Consider the following 21,677-nt stretch of genomic DNA (forward strand, 5'->3'; position numbering starts at 1 on the left):
TGGACAAGGAAGTTCCCCTGTGCCTTCCCTCTTCTGCCTCTCCTTCCAAACATTCTTCTGCAAGCAGAAAAGGAAGCACTCAAACGCCTCTAAGTGGCTCCATTCTGGCCAAGGCAACATTGGTACACCCTGTTATTTCACCTGGAAAAAGGAAAGTACAGGAGGATTCCTCTGCAGCCAGACCTGATTACTCAACAAGAAAGATTGCTTCTCCACCTGAATCTTCCATCCCTCAGCCTAACCCTGTGGATGATAGGATTTTAATCCCTCAGAGATGCCTCTTCTCTGAAGAGGATGTAAATGTCTGACAGCATGCTAGGATACCTATTACCAGAAAATCTTACACAGCCAGGTGGAAAATGTGTTCATTGTGGGGCTGCAAACCTAGTCAGGATCCACTGTTGGCACAGGTCCCTGTGGCACTGCAGTACCTCTGTGACTTTCTTTGATCAGGTTTAGCCTACTCATCCATAAAAGCTCATTTGTCTGCTTTCAGTAACTGACTCCATCTTAGTCTTCCACTTATGGCTAGGTGGAGGTCAAGTTCTTCCTCAGAGGAGTTCTGCATCTCAACCCTCCCCTCCCACCGGAAACCCATCTCTCTCCTCCTTGGGATCTTAATTTTGTGCTGGAATAGCTTACTGTGCTTCCCTTTAAAACAGCTTCTTCCACTTCTCTGAAATTCTGTACTTGGAAAAACATCTTCCTGTTGGCCCCCACCTCTGCCTAGAGGGTTTCTAAGTTACAAGCTCTCATGTTCCTTTTTCTCATTTTTCACAGAGATCGGGTGACTCTCAGGGTTTAACCCATTCCTCATGCCTAAAGTAGTGAATGAGCTGTCTCTTAATCAGACCAGTCATCTTCCCACTTTCTTTCTCAATCCCCAAAATGGGGGAAAGGATCTTTCATTCTGTAGACATTCACAGATAATTCAGATTTTACCTGGACAAAATTAAATCCTTCAGAAAGACTGACCAGCTGTTTGTATCCTTTATGATCTCTAAACTGGGACAGCCAGTCTCCAAGTAACTGTTGCAGCCTGGATTTCAAAGGCTATTACTTTCTGCTACTCTCACCATGTTAAGACCTTACCTTCCTTCCCTAAGCACATCCCACTAGGGGTAGTCACTTTCTCCGGAGCTTTTCACAAAGGGGCAGACTCCAGGTCTTTGCTGGCATCAACCACTTGGCCCTCTGTACACATCTTTACCAAACTCTCCAAAATGGATGCTTTTCCAAGTCCAGAACAGCCTTTGCTAGGTCAGTCCTGTTTGAACTGCTGGACAGTTCTTTTCAATAGTCAACCACCCTTCCTTCCTCCTTCAGCTCTGGAAATCACCCATGTGTCAGGAATACTGCAACAGTGATTTCAGTCAGGACAGTACAATTGTGTAAGAACTTCCCATAACAGTAGCTGTCCCATCTAATCACTGTTGCAGTATTCCATCCCACCCTCCATCCTGTCTTATCTTTATGACTTCCATTTTCAGTTGTGTCTCCACCTCTCCTCTAGCCTTTGCTCTGTTACATAGATACAGAGTTTTTTTAACCAATTCAAGCTACACCCTTCCTAGCTGACCAGTCTTCTCTCTCAGTAGTCTTTACGCTGCTGGCTTGGAGAAAGTCTGAGTATTCATACTCATACATCTGTCTTTATACTCCTACACTTACAAGCTGCGGTCATGTGTCAAACATATGTGACATAGAGAAGGTAAAGCTTTGGTGCCCTGGCCAGATGTCAGTGGTGGCAACCTATATGTCAAGAATGCCACAGCAGTGATCAGTAGAACATCAGTAGGCAAGTTTTTTCACAACTGTAAGAGACATGCGTAGTTCCTACTTTTTTTTTTTTTTTTTTTACCTAGGCAACTTGGCCCACTTTCACTTTGTGTTGTGTCATTCAGACATTTTAGTCAATTTGAGATTTGTTTTCAGGATCTGACACTACACAGCACCACACATTCAGATGAGTAGGTAACAGGTATTTAATTTTAAGATGCGTTACAAATGTGTGAAAGTAGAAATAGAGCATGTGTGAAACAACTTAAAAATTAAGATATCTTAGCTTCAGGGGCAGCAGGAGGACCTTTTGAAATATAGGAGGAAGGCTGCAGTGTAGATCAAACTGGTAGAAACTTGACGTAATACAATTCATTAATTATTTTGCACAGCTAATTATTTATTTATTGCATGTCATGCTGTCAGAAAACGGATTGCTGATTTCCATTTCTTTGTTTTACAGAGAGGAACTTGCATCAATGCATAGGGAAATCGAAGTACTTTCAGAACAGTATTCTCAAAAATGCCTGGAGAATGCGCACCTGGCTCAAGCCTTGGAAGCTGAACGGCAAGCATTACAACAGTGCCAGCGAGAGAACCAAGATCTCAATGCACACAATCAAGTATGTATGGAGAAACAGTAACAGAAGATTACATGTAGGAAATCATGCTGCACTATCAGTGAAGAGTATTGTCTAGAATGGTAGGCCAAGACAAAGGAGATTACATTGCAGTGTGCTTTCAAGCAGGCTTGGTAGCAGATTGTTAAAATAACCCCTGTAACCATGTTAGTAGTTAATAAAGAGTTGAAGTATTTTATCTCTGAGGGGAAGAGGCAAGAATCAAATGGGATGCATTGATACTCGCCGTTGAACAAGGAAGTTAAGAATTACCTAACTTGAAGGGATATTTTAGAGCTGCATAGTTAAGGGTCTTTTACACCACAGAAGCAGAAAACTACAATTCACACTGGAAAGGGATGATGAAATGGGGTAATTCAACAAATAAGGAAAGAGTGGGATTTTGGATGCAGATCATTAAGGAGAGTAACAAAAGTCATATAGAATCTTAAATTCATAAAGTAGCAGAAAGTATACTGAAAACTAAGCCAACACTGGAATGGAGAAAGGATATTCTCCTGATAGGAATGACTGTAATTAGGGGTACAGAGAATAGGCAAGAGGGGCTAGAATTTACTGGAGGAATCTAGCAAATGAACCAAGCTACTGGGAACAAATAATTAAGAGAAGGAAAGGTAATAGAATAGGAAGAGGCCAAGAAAACATTTGGATTGCAGGCTAGTGCCTTCCCTGTCATGGATTGATATCAGAGTATAGACAAAGAAAAAGGATAGGGGAATCCTAAATGAAAGACCTGCACTGGTTGAGACTCTAGAACAGAATATGCTGTTAAAAAGGGATAATTAGAAGGGCATACAAAATATTGCACATTAACTATTGGAATCAATCAGAGGAGGTAAGAAAAGATTGGGAAGAGAGATTAGATAAACAATTCACAAAGAGGCAATGGGAGTAGGTATGTATGGCTCTCAAATAGGCAAAAAAATTTTAGAAGATTTAGGATATTTGCCTGGAAATATTTGCATAGATACCTTAATACCCCAAGCAGACTGCAAAGAATTTCTTTCCTCGGGTAGGTGGCAAATGATGGTTGTGTGATGAGGAAGAAAGAGGCACCTGAGAGCGTATGTTCTTGGAATGTAATAAGGTGACATGCTCTAAAAATTCCCCACAGAGTAGTCTGTCAGGAATACTGGATGAGCAAATCAGCGTAACTATGGAAATTAACTCTCATGGCTGCATAAAAAAAGGCAGTTACTAGAAAATGGTTATTCCTTGACAGAAGATTGCTCTGAACATTCCTGGGTAACAGATGTAAATAAATAAACAAATAATTTGTTTTCTTTTTGTTTTCCCAAAATTAAATTAAATTTGATTTCTGTAGTGTCAAAGTGAATAAAATACTACCATATTAGATGTAGTCGTAGAATGTGGTGAAGTCAGTGACTTTAGAGTTGAACTTTGGGTTTATATTTACATTTGATTAAGAGTAGAAGGTGACAGTCTAGCTCATTTTGTCTTTTTAAGTATACTTAACGTTCTGTCTCCCATCTGTTCCTCCCTTCCCCTTATTCATTTTCTACCTGTCCCATACACTATTGAATGCCTCTGTATCTCTTGTTGTCTCACACGAGAAGAGCTCTAGCTTCTTTAGCCTCCGGTCATATTCCTCCCACATCATCCTGTGGCTCCTTAAGGTATCTTTCCTCTGCATCCGATCCTGCAGCCCGATTCCCTTTTCCTTATGTGGCTTCCAGAACTGCACATACACTGTGGTTTGAACGAGGTCCTGTAGAATAGAAGTGTTAACACTGTTTCTGGAATCTGTACACTAATGATACACCCCCTACATTCTGCGTGCTACTGCCATTACTGTCTCACTGTGGTTCTGGTAAACCAATACAAGTGTGCTCAGCACACCCAGATCGTTTTCCTACTCTGTTATTGCTCCTTGCTACAGATACTTCATACCAAGATAGATTATGTTCCAAGTACAATACTTTGCACATTTTTTTATTTTTTTGTGCTGAACCTCAGCTGCAGCAACTCTTCATGTTTTTCCGGCGTCTAGTGTTAGGTGTGGAGAGCAGGGTAGGTACTTCCAATGAGCTGCTTTGGAAGAACACCAAAAAAGTTAAGCCCAACACCCATGCTGCACCTCAGGAGTCCAGTGAGACTCTCGAAGCACATGTTAGCCTAGGGTCCCATCTGGCATCTGTGTCTCGGCTATAACTGGGAACCGTGATGGAAGCTGGTTCGCAGAAATGCTGAGTACGTCCGCTGAGGTAGATCAGCCATCAGCTCCTGATAGTGAGGCGGCGTCTGAAGGGCCTACTCGTGCTCTGCCATCCTCTCAGATGTCGGCCTCTAAATCGACCCATCCCCCAACTCCTTTGAAGAGGAAACAGAAATCAAAATATGTAGAACAGCAACCTGCACGTGGATGGGAAGTTTTTTCCCCAAACTCTTTTCAGGGCATTCCAGGCCATCCAATTGCAGGTACCTCAATCTGCTCCTTTTCCAGTGCAGGCCTTTGAAGAATCAGAGGAAGAATACTCCTCCTCTGAAAATTCCCTTACTTACTGCTTTCAAATTGAATCCCCCAAGGGCTTCATTACCCCTGAGGAATAGGACTCGATCAGTCCTGAATCTCCAGGGGAAGAATTTTCTTTTGGAGATACCATCTCTCTCATGAGAGAACACGTCAAATGGCAGGCCACAGATGTTTCAGAAACAAAAAAGAGGTATTTTGAATTATTGCAAATGGATCAGCCCTCCCCATGTGCAGTCCCTCCCATTGCTTCCAGCCTTTCAGGATGCATTTTTGGCTGCTTCACAGGCCTCTTGACTGTCAGCCACCAGCTTCCAGACAGGTTCTGTAAAGTCCCTCAGGATACACAGTGCCTGTTCAAGAACCCCCTGCAGACTCTGTAGTCATAGCACTCAGCTGACAAATCCTCTAGACAGCTGCCTTCAACCTCTCAATTTCCACTGACAAGGACAGCAAGTTTAATGGCTAGACTAGGAAAAAAGGTCTATACCTCCTCCACACTTGCCATCAAAGCCCTAAATTATTAAACCCATATGGCCAGGTTTGTTTTGGACACCCTTTCTAAGGCTTCAGCTCTTATACCTGATGTATCAGGCTCCCCTGCTATAACCCAACTCAACTCCCTACTCTCCACCACCTCACGGGTGACTCTTCAAAATCTGCAACTTCAGGCTCAGTCCTGAGGAGGTACTCCTGGGTAAGGGTCCAACCCCTTCCTATGTATGTACAAACCAAGTTGCTGGATGCACCACTAGATAATAAGGCCCTTTTTGGAGAAGGTTCTGCAAATCTCAAATCCCTACAAGAAAAGGGAAAGGGGTTGCAAAATTTAAAACATTTACTGGTTTCACCTATCCCTAGGTACCATAGGAACTACCCTCAAAGAACAACCTTTGTTAGGAGACCATCATTCTGCTCCATCACAGGCTAAGGAATGGAGGCTACCTAAGAAACATTCCACTCATAGACCTCCTTCCTCTGCTAACACCACTTCCTTTCAGAGGTAGCCTGAACAGGACAGAATTCTTTCACTGTAATTCAAACCCACTACCTCCCTCCACCTCCCTGTCCCTGTGTCTCACCTTCTCCCTACCCTCCTGGTGGAAGATCACCTCAGAGGCCTGGGTCATCTCCATCATTCAAAAAGGTTACTTTATGACTTGATGGACACTAACCCCCTTCCAGGATATACCCCAACCTCCTCTAAGCCAGCTTCATCTTTTTTTCCATCTATTCTGGATCAACTACAGGCTCAGGGCACCATAGAAAGGGTACCACCACAGCAGATAAACAAGGGTTTTTACTCAGTGAAGTATTTGGTCCCAAGAAAAGATGGTCCTTGGAGACCAATTCTGGACTTGTCCATACTCAACATTTTTCTCAAGGTTCACACCTTCAGAATACTCACCTTGCATCTGCTCTTGCCCCTTATTCCCCACCAGGCCTTTATGGTATCCCTGCATTTGAAGGATGCCTACCTGCAGCTTCCCATTCACCTCTTCTGCAGGAAATTCCCACATTTTTCAGTAGGTTCCTTGTATTTTTCAATTTTCTGCATTACCTTTTGGGCTTTCCACAGCTCCCAGGGTGTTCACAAAATGTCTAGCTTCGGTGATTGCCCACTGCAGAACACAGGGTGTTCAAATATACCCATACCTAGATGACCTGCTAATACTTCACCATGACCTTCACACTTGTTACCATCACCTACACCTGTTGACCAAAACCCTTGCAGACTTAGGATTCACTGTGAGCCAGGAGAAGTCCCACCTGACCCCTACACAAGACCTAGTCTTGTTAGGGTGCAGGATAAGAACCGACAAGATGGCAGCCTTCATTCCCTACCGAAAGATAAAAGACCTCCCCAATACCTCAAAAATCTTCAAACATTATCAGCCAGAGAATTCTTGAGAGCCCTGGGCCATATGGCATCCTTGATACCCATGATCCCTCTGGCAAGGCTGCATATGAGGAAGTTTCAGTGGGTACTGAAGATACGTTGGAACCAACATTTTCACCCTCTGGATATCTCTCTCCTTTTCCTACCATGCCTGAAAAACAACTGGAATGGTGGATTACAGCCATCAATCTCAACCAGGGCATACCCTTGCAGATACCTCCACTCTTACAGCAAATCTTCACAGATGTCTCTGTTTTGTACAAGGGATCCACTTGCCCAGGCTTGGAAAGCGGATGCCTTCTCTCTATCTTGGGTGGGGATGTAGCTTTATGCCTTTCCCTCCTTCATACTGATTCAGAAGATCCTTCTGAAAATCCAGAGGGACAAACCAAAAATCGTGCTGGTGACTCCCTTTTGGCCAAAACAGCATTGGTTTCCCCTTCTTCACCTTTTACCCAAGGGAAATTACCACAGGTTACTCCACCATTTCGACCTACTCACACAAGACAGGGTCCCTAAAACGCCCTCAGGTGACCAATCCCAGACTCACTTTATGGGTTATGATTCCCTTCAGACACCTATAATCAGAAGGCGTACTCAATGTCCTGCAGGAGGCCAGGAAGCCTAGTACCAGGAGAAATTATGTGGCAAAATGGAAAAGATTCTCCAGGTGGTGTCAAAAGAAAAACCAGGACCCTTTACTGATTCCTGTAACCATGGTCTTTTCTTAGTTGTGTGAGCTTCGACATCCAGGACTGGCATACTCTTCTGTTAAGGTCCACTTGTCTGCCATTTCCATTTGTCTTCCTTTGGTATCTCCTTTGGCATCCAGGTTAGAGGTTAAGCTCTTTTTGAATGGGGTCCTTCACATCAGACCCCCTCGTAAGTCAATTCCACCTACATGGGACTTAAATTTTGTCCTTGAAAAACTTACCTTACCTCTATTTAAACCAGCTCACTCAGCATCACTAAAGCTATGTACCTGGAAAACAGTACTGCTGGTGGCCATCACATCCACCAGGAGAGTATCAGAAATTCAAGCCCTGATGGCCATCCCTCCTTACATCACCTTCCATAAAGACAGGTTCTCCCTCAGGACTAACCCTTCCTTCATGCCTAAGGTGGTTATTGAGCGATCCTTGAATCAAACCATTAACCTTCCTGTCTTCTTCCCTCAACCTCAGAATTCTTCTGAAAGTACTCTACATTCCTTAGATGTCCACAGACAACTTATGTATTACCTGGACAGAACCAAACCCATTAGAATGTCTGATCAGCTTCTGATCAGCTGTTTATCTCCTTTCACCCAAAGGCCTTGGGGAAGGCAGTGTCAAAAGAGACTATATCTTCATGGATTTCAAAGGCTATCTCTGCATGTTACTCCCTTCATGGGAAAGATGTTCATCGTGTTTCACTGTTGCAGTCATTACAATTGGGTTATCCTGCTGGCAGGCTACCCACAATCGGCCCGAGTTCCAAAGGCTAGGTCCATCATTGGTTGCTGTTGCCTCATCGCTGATGTCAGTGCGCCAGGGGTATAAAAGATGCAGCCGACACCATTTTCTTCAGTCTGTTCTTGTGGTGCCCGAAGCAAAAGCAGTTTGCAAGTGCCGGTCGGCCGACTCCTGAGAATTTCAAATTCGAATTTCAGATCTGAGGTCTTCATTAAAGCTAAGTACCCCATTGAGGAAACTTTTTTCTTGCTCCAGACCGATGTCAGAAAAAGTTAATAATTGTATTTCTTGTGGGAAGCAAATACCTCATAAGGATTTTCATTCTTACTGTATTCCTTGCCTAGGCTCTGACCAAGACGTTGCTAGTTGTCGGCTTTATGCTAGATTTAACCAACGCTTCTGTTAGGCCTGTCGCCGGTTCTCAGTGAGGCGCTTTCGCAGCCCCTGACACCCGCTACCTCAGAGCCACGGGCTGCTTCCGACTCCCACATGGAGCCGACTAGGCCACTGGAAGCTCAAGGTATTGGACACTCGGAAACTATTCCCTCAGATGGGTCCGGAGCCGCTGAGCAGGCATCGGCTTCTGAGGGTGTTTTCAGGCCTACACAGTTATATGTAAAACCAACTTCAGCTTCAAAGGCAAAGACTTAAGCAGTTCTAAAGACAAAGAAACAAGTACAGCATTCTCCTGGACAGGCCTCCATGCCTAAAAGACAGATGCTTGAAATGGTCGAAGACCTAATTACTTTGATCAGGAGTTCCCATCCCCCTCCTGATAAGAGGCCTAGGCAAGAGATAGAATATGAATCTTCAGATCAGGTTTCCATTTTCTCTGATTCTTCTTCTGAACAGGAATATTCCCTTCCTCCCTATGAGGATTCTGATGCTGAAGAATCTATCCCTTCAGCCTCTCCTCCTGAGGATTATTCTTTTGGGGAGACCCTGCATACTATGAGGGAGAATTTCCACTGGGAGAGCCAAGATTACTCAGAATCCAAGAAAAGGCTCAGAGACTTCCTTTTATTACCTCAGCACAGGCCCTTTGCTATTCCTCCTGTTTTGGACATTGTAGATGATGTATTTTCAGTCTGGTCGGTCTCCTGACTCTTTACCACCGGCTCCTGTTAAGCCAGACAGATACTACAGGGTTCCTGATTCACATAAATTTCTTTACAAAAACCCTGCTGCTGACCCAGAAACTATTTCCCAGGGTCCCAAGGGGGTCAAGGCTTCCACTGCAAAAAACCCTATCCCCTCTGATAGGGATTCAATGACCCTGGACAGATGGGGAAAAAAGATTTATACTTGTGCTGCCTTGGCTGTAAGAGCTTTAAATTGTCAGTTTCATATGCTTAAATATCAGCAATATTTCATGTTGCTGCTTAAACAAAAAATGTTGACAAATTCAGAATGTGCAGAAAACAAAGAAATGCAGGATTTATTGCATGCAGCTGAACAAGTGGGAAAGGTTTTGATTCTCTAGAGGCCTCCTGCAGGGCCGCAGTTACAGGTTCTGTCATTAGGAGGCATGCTTGGTTAAAAGAACAGAATCTGCCCGATCATGTTAAAGCAAAACTTTTAGATGCTCCATTACAACATGATACCTTGTTTGGTGGTAAAGCAGAAGAAGTGTGAAAGAAAATGGAGGACAAAGCTAAATCTATGCAAGTACATCTGCAAGCACAGTTCCTGCCAGGAAGGATAAATACTCTGGCAGACGAACTAAGCAGAAACCTAATGGATCCCACAAATGGAAATTGGATCCACAAGTGGAACTGGGGATGCCCGGACATAGACCTATTTGCCTCTCCTCACGACTGCTAACTACAGAGATTCTGCACAAGGACTTATCACAAGCAAGCATGGAAAGTGGATGCTCTATCTTTCAGCTGGAAAAAACTAAAAGTATATGCCTTTCCGCCTCTGCCTCTCCTCCCCAAGGTACTCCTCAAGGTCAGACAAGAAAAGCCAAAAATGATACTGATTGCCCCAGACTGGCCCTGCCAGCACTGGTACCCAGTCCTAAAGAGCTTGTCTCAATGCCCAGCTTGGACATTACCTCAAATTCTTCACTTACTGACCCATCAAGACAGTCAAATACTGCACAGCCAACTCAGGACCTTAAACCTGGCAGCATGGCGGATAATGTAGCCATTCAAGACACACCTCTCTCTCTAAAGCAGTGATGGATGTTATTTTGGAGGCCAGGAGGCCTAGCACCAGAAAATCTTATGCAGAAAAATGGAAGAGATTCTGTGCTTGGAACCAGGCACAAGGTATTGACATGACCGTTCCGAATATTCCTCAGATTTTGCAATACTTAACTGAGATGCTGGATAAAGGGCTTTCTTTTTCATCATTTAAAATTTATGCCTCTGCCATTTCAGCTCATTACAATACAGAACCACCTATTTTCTCTCATCCATTACTAAGGCAGTACCTCAGAGGGACCAAAAACATAAGACCTCCAAGGAGAGCACCAATACCTGCATGGGACCTCAACTATGTCTTGGAAAAACTCACACTGCCTCCGTTTGAGCCAGCCTCTGCAGCGGATATAAAATGCTTATCCTGGAAAACAGCTCTGCTCCTAGCAATAACCTCCACTAGACGAATCTCAGAGTTACAGGCATTCATGGCTGTGGAACCTTTCATCATTTTCCATCCTGACCGGGTTTCTCTAAGGTCAAACCCTACATTTATGCCTAAGGTAGTGTCTAGTGTGGCCCTTAACCAAACAATTAATTTGCTTACCTTTTACCCAAACCCACAGAATAAGGATGAGAGGCTTCTACATTCTTTGAACATTCACAGGCAACTACGCTTCTACTTGGACTGAACCAAAGCTTTCAGAAAGACTGAACAACTTCTAGTGGCATATGCTGCAGGATTACAAGGAAAGCCTGTCTCCAAACAGACTATTTCAAAGTGGATAGGCCACTGCATTCTCATTTCTGCTATTCACAGCATGGCAAATCAGTGTCTAAAGGCATTAGGCCACATTCAACCAGAGCAGCAGCCAGTTCAGCAGCCTTCCTCAGAGGAGTACCAACCAAAGACATCTTAGAGGCTGCAACTTGGAGTTCAGTGCATACTTTTACAAAGCAGTATCACTTACCTCTCTACTCTAAATCCAGGGCAGGCTTTGCCACTGCAGTTCTGCAGGGCCTGATAGCCTCTCCTAATCCTATTTAGCTCTAGCCTCCCAACCTTAGCTTTGGGATTCAACCCAATTGTAATGACTGCAACAGTGAAACACGATGAACATAGTACATTTGTGTACCTACCATAAATGTAGATGTTCGAGTGTATTCGCTGTTGCAGTCCAGGTTACCCTCCCACCATCCCCCTTTTCCTTGCTGGGACTTATCTGTACCTCTCTATTCTATGCAACCTATGTGGTGTATTTGCTTGTAGATGAAGGAAAAGTTGTTTTTTGTGTATGCATGCTTATTGGCATAATTTAGCCTACCATTTTAGGGGCACCTGACATCTGGGGCAAGAAAAACTAAAGAAAATGGCGTCGGCTGCATCTTTTATACCCCTGGCGCACTGACGTCAGGGAGGAGGCAACAGCAACCGATGCCGAATCTAGACTTTGGAACTCGGGCCGACTGCGGGTAGCCTGCCAGCAGGATAACCCAATTGTAATGACTGCAACAGTGAATACACTCGAACATCTACATTTATGGTAGGTACACAACTGTACTTTTTAACTGAAAATGTGAGAGTTATTCCACCAGGGCTTCCTCAGCAGCCTTCTTCAAGGGGGGGTAGACTATGCTTCTATCCTAGAAGCGGCTACCTGGTCATCATTCCATACATTTACCAGGCATTATAAACTAGATTTGGTTTCTCAAGCCAGACCTGGATTTGCTAGATCTGTCCTATGGGCTGATAGACCAGGGACCTCATCCCTCTTCCCAGGCTCATTCCTACAAGCTTTGGTACTCTCCCTACAGTTATGAATGCTGGAACATGAGAACAGAAGGACATAGAATAGTTGTGCAAGAACTTACCATAACCTTAGATGTCCTTCTCTTCCATGTTGCAGTATTCTGTCCCACCCTACTACCCCCTCTTTACCTGTTGGGACATCTTTCTCTCTCTCTCTCTGTCTGTCTCTCTCTCTCTCTCCATCATTAAGACCTCAGCAGCAGGCACATGCCTCCATGTGGCACCCTCTTGCCGGGTTTCACATGTGGGTCTGAAAAGCCTCCCCCTTTCCACTTCCTTGCTTACCAGGGGTGACAGTCTATTCTGAAGAGGGTACATGCAGACGTCACTTTTATAGCCAACGATGGTTTATTGCTCTGACATCACACGTCGCGCATACCCCTGCTCCTAGGACTTTGGTATACTGGCCGGATGTCCGGTGCTGCAGGCAGCAACCTCCCTACAATTATGAATATTGCAACATGGAAAGAGATGGACATCTAAATTTATGTTAAGTTCTTACACAACTTTTCTTTCCTCCTACTGCACTCATTTACTCTGTCTTCCAGTCTTTCATCCTACTTTTGTCTGTTGTTGCCTGGTGGATGATACAACTGTCCCCCACTTTCACTACCTTAACTGCCAGAGCATTTCACCTACCTTCTAACCCTAGTTGTATGCTGGTCCCATCTGTAGTTTCTGCTGCTATTCCTCCAACCACTCTCCTTTCATTGTTGTTCCTGAAAATATGTACCTAGCCACCTGCATGTCCCGTCTCCTGTTGTTAATGACACATGTTTACAGGAATGTCCACCTTGTCTACTGTATCACTCCTTGTAGTTCCTCTATCTTCCTAGCCAGGCACTTGCATTGTAGAATAAAACTACCCTGTCATAATCCAAGTTACCTCTGTTCCTTTATTGTGTTCTGTATCTCTTCTATCTTTTGTGTTCTACCTTCTGTCTACTGCCTGTATAGGTACCCCCTCTTCTACTTCTGTCACCATTATTTCCGTCTTTATTTAAGTATACATTAATTTAATTGTACATTTCTGCCATAACATTAAGCACAAATGATCATTGTGGGCTAAGATGGATCCTTTCCCTCAGCCAGGTCTTTCCCATTCTCCTGAAAGTCCTAGGCTTTTCTGCCTTATCCACTGCTGTAAGAAGTTGTTATGCTCAGTAATTCTGTCTTTTCTCTGTGTGCTGTCTGCTGGTAGAAGTAACACTTAACAAAAATGCTACCTCCAGCACCTTTCCTGATATCTCCCTGCTCTCTTTCTGGCACTGCTTGTTGTCAACTCTGCTGTCTTCTGTGACAGATCATTGATGCTTGCATATACCACATGTGTTTACCCATCCTCCTTTACCATTTTGTTAATCTCCTCCCATGGTTTACTCAGTCTAAAGCAAAACCAGTCCCTGCATGACTTCAAAACACAGTAATTCCAGTATTGAAAAAAGGAGCCAGCAAACTATGGCAGTCCGTTTATTGTTACAAACTCATGTCAAACATGAAACAGAAGCAAAATAACAGAACGGTTTCGGCTATAAAAAAGACATAGCCTTTATCAGTGCAGTACAGAAAACGTCAATTGCTCCATTTTATAGTAGACGTTAGCAAAATTCAAGCCCATTGGTTATTCATAGATGCTCATTAAGCCCAGGTAGAAATAATCCACCCAATTTGATGATCCATTTCTTTTATGTAGTATTTAATATTGTGTGCCATCTGGCTTTATTAGTCCTATTGCCCATAATTCTATCAATCACCATAAATCTGAAAGAAGCATTCTTGCGTGTCATTGAGTGTTTATAAAGAGCATTGCTAGTCTTTTTAGTTCAGATGTCACTGAGATGTTCTGATATTCGTAACCTTAAAGGTCTAGAAGTTTGACTTGCATAAAAAGCTGAACAAATGCATGTTGCGAGATAGATGACCCAGTCAGTGCCTCAGTTTGTAAAGAACCCAATACCATATACATTACCAGTGTTATTACTAGTAAACTGTTTGGACTTGATAACTTTATCACAATGGGTACAATGACTACATGGGACACAGCCCACAAGTAGATCGCCAGTCAAAGTTCTCTGTGTAATGTCTTGGTTTAGTCCTGGAACTGTGTTTAAAATGACTAAAGTGTGAGCCTAAGTTCCTACCTCTCCGAAATGAAAACAAGCATCTGTCCTGTAGGAATTGTGAAAGGTTGTTGTCTGCTAAAAGGATGTTCCAGTACCTTTAGACACTGTTTAATAGCAAATCAGTATTCCTCCCATATGTGGTTACTAAACAAATCACTGATTGGTTCCCTGGTTGCTTCTCCTTATACCTCAAAAGGTTCTTCCTATTGAGCATGGATACCCAATTACTGGCACAAAGGATATTGCCCATTTTGTAGCCCCTATATTTAAATCTGGTCATTAGATCCTCCTTGAAATGTTCATAAGTGGCCGGGTGTGAACATATATGCTTCATCCTTAGGAACTGAGAATTAGGAATATTCTTAGAGATATGTGAAGGATGAAAACTGCAGGCATGGAGAAGAGAGTTATATTGTGGGTATTTCCGATAGACCTTAGTTTCTAGGGTATGATCGATATTCCTAGTAACCAAGACATCTAAATAGGTAATTTGTTGAGAGTTGTAATTACCCGTGAATTGGAGGCCCCATCTGTTATCACTGAGGTACCCCACAAGTTCCATTAGATATTCCTCATGACCTCATCAGATCTCCATACCATCCAGCAATCATCAAGAAAGCGTCTCCAAATGTCAATTTCATCTAGAATAGATGTTGTGTGTATTGTCATAAATCAAGTGTTCCTCCACATGGGCCATGAACAAGTTAGCATAAATGGGGTCAAAGGATGCCCCCATTGCTGTACTCTGGACCTGCCAGTAGCATTTCTCCTGATAATAAATAACATTCTTAGTCAGGACATGTTCGGCAAGGCAGATCAAGAAAATATTAAAACCTGGCGGATAAAATTCTGACTTGTAAAGCCAATATTCAAGCACTTCCAATCTGGCCCAGTGGGGAATGTTGATGTACAGTGCCGAGACATCTAGAGTGCATAACAACCAGTCCAATTCCAACTGCATATCTGAGATGATTTGGGTGAATTCCATAGTGTCCTGAATTCTTGACTGAACCCATTTGAGTAAGGGCTAGAATTTTAGTGAGGAATTGTGAAAGGGGTTCCGTAATTGAGCCCCTACCTGAAACGATGGGCCTGCCTGGTGGATTGTTAAGATCTTTATGTATTTTGGGGAGGAAGTAAATGTATAGGCTCATAGGATCTGACACTGTTAAATTATATAAAGTGGTGTAAAAAAATAATATCCTCCTCCTTCGCAGATAATAGAAATTCATCAGTCTGCTTTTTGAATCTAAAAGTGGGATCTAATGACATACACATATAATACCGGCCATCGTTGAGTTGCTTGTTGGCTTCAGCATCATATTGTGTCCATTTCATCACTACCACCGCCCCACCCTTATCAGCAGGTAGAATGACCAATTCTTTATTGTTTTCCAGTTCCTGTAAGGCCTGAAGTTCGATCTTTGAGAGATTGTTAGCTTTGCATCAGAATTCCCTGGAATGAAAATGTAAATCTTTGAGAATGCATGTCTGGAACATTTGTACATTATGATGTATAGGGGGTGTAAAATTAGATTTATGATATGTAAAGCCCTTCTCATAATCAGAGTTGGCAGATGACTGAAAATCTTCTTCTTTCAGCTGCTCCCATCAGGGGTCGCCACAGCAGTTCAACTGTTTCCATTTCTTCCTGTCCTCTACATCTTGCTCTGTCACACCAACCACCTGCATGTCCTCTCTCACCACATCCATAAACCTTATCTTAGGCCTTCCTCTTTTCCTGTTACCTGGCAGCTTCATCCTTAGCATCTGTTTCCCAATATACTCTGCATCCCTCCTCGGCACATGTCCAAACCAATGTAATCCTGCCTCTCTGGCTTTGTCTCCAAACCTTCCAACCTGGGCTGACCTTCTAGTATACTTATTCCTAATCCTGTCCATCCTCGTCACACCCAGTGCAAATCTTGACATCTTCAGCTCTGCCACGTCAAGCTCTGACTCCTGCCTTTTCGTCAGTGCCACTGTCTCCAGCCCATATAACATAGCTGGTCTCACTACCCTCTTGTAGACCTTCCCTTTCACTCTTACTGGTACTCGTCTGTCACAAATCACTCCTGACACTCCTCCATCCTGCCTGTACTCTCTTCTTCACCTCTCTTCCACACTCACCATTACTCTGAACTGTTGAACCCAAGTATTTAAACTCATCTACTTTCGCCACCTCTACTCCCTGCATCCTCACCATTCCTCTATCCACCCTCTCATTCACACACATATATTCTGTCTTAGTCCTGCTGACCGTCATACCTCTTCTCTATAGAGCATATCTCCACCTCTTCAGGGTCTCCTCCACCTGTTCCCTACTCTCACTACAGATCACAATGTCATCTGCAAATATCATAGTCCACGGGGACTCCTGTCTGATCTCGTCTGTCAACCTGTCCATCTCAATTACAAATAAGAAAGGGCTCTGAGCTGAACCTTGATGTATTCCTACCTCCACCTTAAACGCATCCGTCACTCCCACCGCAGACCTCACCGCTGACACACTACCCTCATACATATCCTGTACCACTCTTACATACTTCTCTGACACTCCTGACTTCCTCATACAATACCACAACTCCTCTCTAGGCACCCTGTCATATGCTTTCTCTAAATCCACAAAGACACAATGCAACTCCTTCTGACATTCTCTGTACTTCTCCATCAACACTCTCAAAGCAAACATCGCATCTGTAGTGCTCTTTCCTGGCATGAAAGCATACTGCTGATCACTAATCATCACCTCCCTTCTTAACCTAGCTTCCACTACTCTTTCCCATAACTTCATGCTGTGACTGATCAGTTTAATCTCTCTGTAGTTACTGCAGCTCTGCACATCACCCTTATTCTTAAAAATCGGTACCAAAACACTTTTTCTCCATTCCTCAGGCATCCTCTTACTTTCCAAGATTTCATTAAACAATCTAGTTAAAAACTCCACTGCCATTTCACCTAAACACCTCCATGCTTCCACAGGTATGTCATCTGGACAAAAAGCCTTTCCGTTCTTCATCCTCTTCATAGCTATCCTTAATTCCTCCTTGCTAATCCACTGCACTTCATGATTCACTATCCGCACATCATCCAACCTTCTCTCCCCCTCATTTTCTTCATTCATCAGCCCCTCAAAGTACTCTTTCCATCTGCTCAACACACTCTCCTCGCTTGTGAGTATGTTTTCCTCATTATCATTTATCACCCTTACCTGCTGCACATCTTTACTAGCTCGGACCCTCTGTCTAGCCAATCGGTACAGGTCCTTTTCTCCCTCCTTAGTGTCCAACCTTTTTTACAACTCATCATACGCCTTATCCTTAGCCTTCGCCACCTCTCTCTTTGCCATGCACCTCATCTCCTTATACTCTTGTCTACTTTCTTCATCTCTCTGACAATCCCACTTCTTCTTCGCCAACCTCTTTCTCTGTGTACTCTCCTGTACTTCTTCATTCCACCACCAGGTCTCCTTGTCCTCCTTCCTCTTTCCAAATGTCACACCAAGCACCTTTCTAGCCATCTCTCTTACTAGCTCTGCTGTAGTTACCCAGCTGTTCGGTAAGTCTTCACTGCCACCCAGTGCCTGTCTTAACTCTTCCCTGAACATCACCTCACAATTACCATTTTTGAATTTCCACCATTTGATCCTTGGTGCTGCCCTCACACTCATCCTCCTCTTCTTGATCCCCAGTGTCATCCTACAAACCACCATCCTATGCTGCCTAACTCCACTTTCCCCTGCCACCACTTTGCAGTCTCCAATCTCCTTCAGACTGGCCCTTCTACATAAGATATAATCCACCTGTGTGCATCTTCCTCCACTCTTATATGTCACCCTGTGCTCCTCCCTCTTGTTAAAATACGTATTCAACACAGCTATGTCCATCCTTTTTGCAAAATCCACTACCATCTGACCTTCTGCATTCCTTTGCTTAACACCATACCTACCCATCACTTCCTCATCCCCAATGTTCCCTTCACCAACATGTCCATTGAAATCTGCTCCAATCACCAGTCTCTCACCCTTCAGTCATCACCACTTCATCCAACTCACTCCAAAATTTTTCTTTCTCTGAAAATGTAGCCTTAAATTAAGCAGTCTACAAAAGGATATAATATCCTGTGCCAAACGATCCTCAGAAACAAAGAAACAAGGTATAAAATTTAGGCCTTTATTCAATAATTGTATTTGGGTTTGTGACACAGATACTGTAGAAATGTTCAACACATTATTATTGATGACATTTATTTTTGAATTATCAGTTTGAGTAGTCTACTGTCTACCCTTGGAATATTTTCTTCCTGCTGTCCTGTCTACCACTAAAGGGATTTGTGTGTTACTTTGTTTGGATATAGGGGAGTCTGGGGGGTGCTGTGTGTCCAGGTCAGTAGCTGATGAGGATTCCTCACCAGATGTATCATAACTAGAGGAGGTGTGTCTTTTAAGGATCGATGTAGGTTGTTTCCGTTTACCCACCTTCCTAGTCTCGTTCTCAAACCTGACCTGTTATTGCTAAGTGGATTACCCCTGTCATAGTCTGCCATATCCCTCTGGAACTTATGCATTTTTCTTTCTCTAAGCTGTTGCTCGAGACTAAGGAGATCCTTGCTAAGTTTATTAAGGCATGTAACATATGATGGTTGCCCTTCAAATGTCTTGGTTTCTTCACACAACCTAGTTACCTCGGCTATATCTTTATCTATGTTGCGGTCATAATAAGTAGCCAAGACCCCTACAAACCCCATTGAGGTTTGCTGTTGAGCCATGGCCATAATACATAAAGATCTTAATAATCCACCGGGCAGGCTCATCGTTTCAAGTAGGTGCTCAATTAGAGAACCCCTTTCACAATTCCTCATTAAATTTCTACAGCCCTTACTCAAATGGGTTCGGTCAAGAATTCAGGACACAACAGAATTCCTTCAAATCATCTCAGATATGCAGTTGGAACCAGGCTGGTTGTTATGCACTCTGAATGCCTCGGCACTGTACACCAACATTCCCCATTGGGCTGGATTGGAAGCGCTTGAATATTGGCTTTACAAGTCAGAACTTTATCCGCCAAGTTTTAATACTTTCCTGATCTGCCTTGCCAAACACGTCCTGACGAAGAAAATTTTTATTATCAGGAGAAATGCTATTGGCAGATCCAGGGTACAGTAATGGGGGCATCCTTTGCCCTCATTTATGCTGACTTGTTCATGACCCATGTGGAGGAACATTTGATTTATGACAATACACATAACATCTATCTAGATGAAATTGACATTTGGAGATGCTTTCTTGATGACTGCTGGATAGTATGGAGATCTGATGAGGAATATCTAATGGAATTTGTGGGGTACCTCAATGATAACATATGGGGCCTCCAATTCATGTTACAACTCTGAACAAGTTACCTATTTGGTTGGTTGATTACTGGGAATATCGATCATACCCTAGAAACGGAGGTCTATCAGAAATGCCCACAATATAACTGTCTTCTCCATGCCTCCAGCTTTCATCCTCCACATATCTCTAGGAATATTCCTAAATCTCAGTTCCTAAGGATGAAGCATATACATGTCAAGCAGAGCGCCTCCTTGGCCCTATTCAAAAGAAACCTTGATAATTGGATGGGAGATAGGAATTTCACCCCGGCGATCACATCAGTTGCCCTGCTAGACAGGCGTCCAAGGAAGTAAATATTGCGGGAAGAAATATCCAGGGAATTGTTATGGCTAGGCTTGTATAGGCCCCAGGGCAGATAGCCTAGTGCCCAACATATGAACCTACATGTTCACACCCGGCCACTTATGAATATTTAGAGGAGGATTTAACGACCGGGTTTAAAGATAAGAGCTACAAAATGGGCAATATCCTTAGTGCCACCAAAAAATGTAACTAGAAACGATAAGAGCAAGCTGCAATTATTCAAAAAGACTGTTTAATGTAAGCGCTTTCGGCTCGGTCACTACCAAGCCTTCATCAGACAAAACAGTACACTCAAGTCAATTAAGATTTAAATAGTTGACTTAATTAAAACTCAATTAATTCTTAAAGAAGCAATACCAAAAAAACATGAATAATGCAACGTTAATTTAAACATTAAAATGCATAATTAATCTACCGCTCATGAAAGCCATAGTTAATAGTGTATATCAAGAAAAAGTAAATAAATATATGTATCACATTTCTATAGATGTACACATATATATATAAAATATAACAATTATTAAATACCAACTTACAACCTAATATTTTACAATAATAATACTATTTTCAAAATTGCCAAGATTACCAAAATGACAAATTATGTCATTTTCAGGATGATGGAAAATGCTATAATCAACCCATATTATCTATCACTATGTAATAAAAACCATATAAAATATATATAATAGAAATACAGTCTTAGATGTCTAATTTATCTATTCAATGATAAAAGTTTTAAAACACATTTGATGGACAAGGTTTCATTTAAACCTGGGAATGAATGAGCATTTGTGATGATCTGCCATTTCAACTCATGTAATTCAAGCTTTAACTGCCAGGGACCTCCTCTAATGTCAATGGGCCTCTGTTGTAAAATGATGAACTTGAACGAATGAGCAGGGTTTTGGGCAATATGTTTTGCAACAGCATTGTTAGAATCTCCCTTATTAATAGCATAACAACGCTCGTAAACTCGTTGTCTAAACTTCCTTTCCGTCTTACCAATGTAAAACGCGTTGCAGAACTGACATAATGCTGCATATGTCACTATTTTAGTGTCACAGTTGAATCTAGATTTAAGGAAGTATTTCTTGCCATTAATCGTACAGGCATTACTGACTAACATATGTTTGCATTGTGAACAACAACCACATTTAAACATGCCTTTAATTTTTGAATGTGTCGAACAAATATCATGCTTTTTTTCTAATATGTTTTTAAAATTCGAACCTCTCCTATAAGTTATCTTAGGTTTATCCCCTAAAACTTCCGAAAGTTGTTCATTGCTGTTAATCAGAGCCCAATTTTTAAATAAAATTTTCTTGATAAAATTAAAATCAAGAGAATAAGTATGTAAAAAGCTTATGTGATATGAGCTTTTATTTTGGAGGTTAGGAGAATCTAGGTTGGGTTTGATCAAATTATTATTAAAAGGACTAGTTTGAAGCAAAGAGTCGCTCACAACATTATGATCCAAATGTTGGTCAGAATTTAGTAATGGTATGAAAAAAACAGATGCCCTTTTGTGTTCAACTTCTAACCTAATGCTTGTTATTATATGGGAAGGGTAACCTCTATTCAAGAACATACTTTCTAACAAATTGCACTCGTGTTCGAAATCTAGGTTGTCAGAGGTC

At 42.5% G+C, this 21,677-nt stretch overlaps 1 protein-coding gene across 1 annotated transcript in view; it reads left to right on the forward strand.

Moving 5' to 3' along the window:
• Positions 1-21,677, forward strand: part of LOC122799215 (myosin phosphatase Rho-interacting protein-like) — a 2,938,789-nt gene that overhangs the window by 2,511,181 nt on the left and 405,931 nt on the right. Inside the window, exon 18 of the mRNA XM_044068133.1 lies at positions 2,243-2,402. Within this exon, the coding sequence (XP_043924068.1) occupies positions 2,243-2,402 (160 nt within the window). The remainder of the gene's footprint in view (positions 1-2,242; positions 2,403-21,677) is intronic.

Source organism: Protopterus annectens, chromosome 4.part0 (genome assembly GCF_019279795.1).
Source record: "Protopterus annectens isolate FY-2018-M chromosome 4.part0, PAN1.0, whole genome shotgun sequence".
NCBI lineage: Eukaryota > Metazoa > Chordata > Ceratodontiformes > Protopteridae > Protopterus > Protopterus annectens.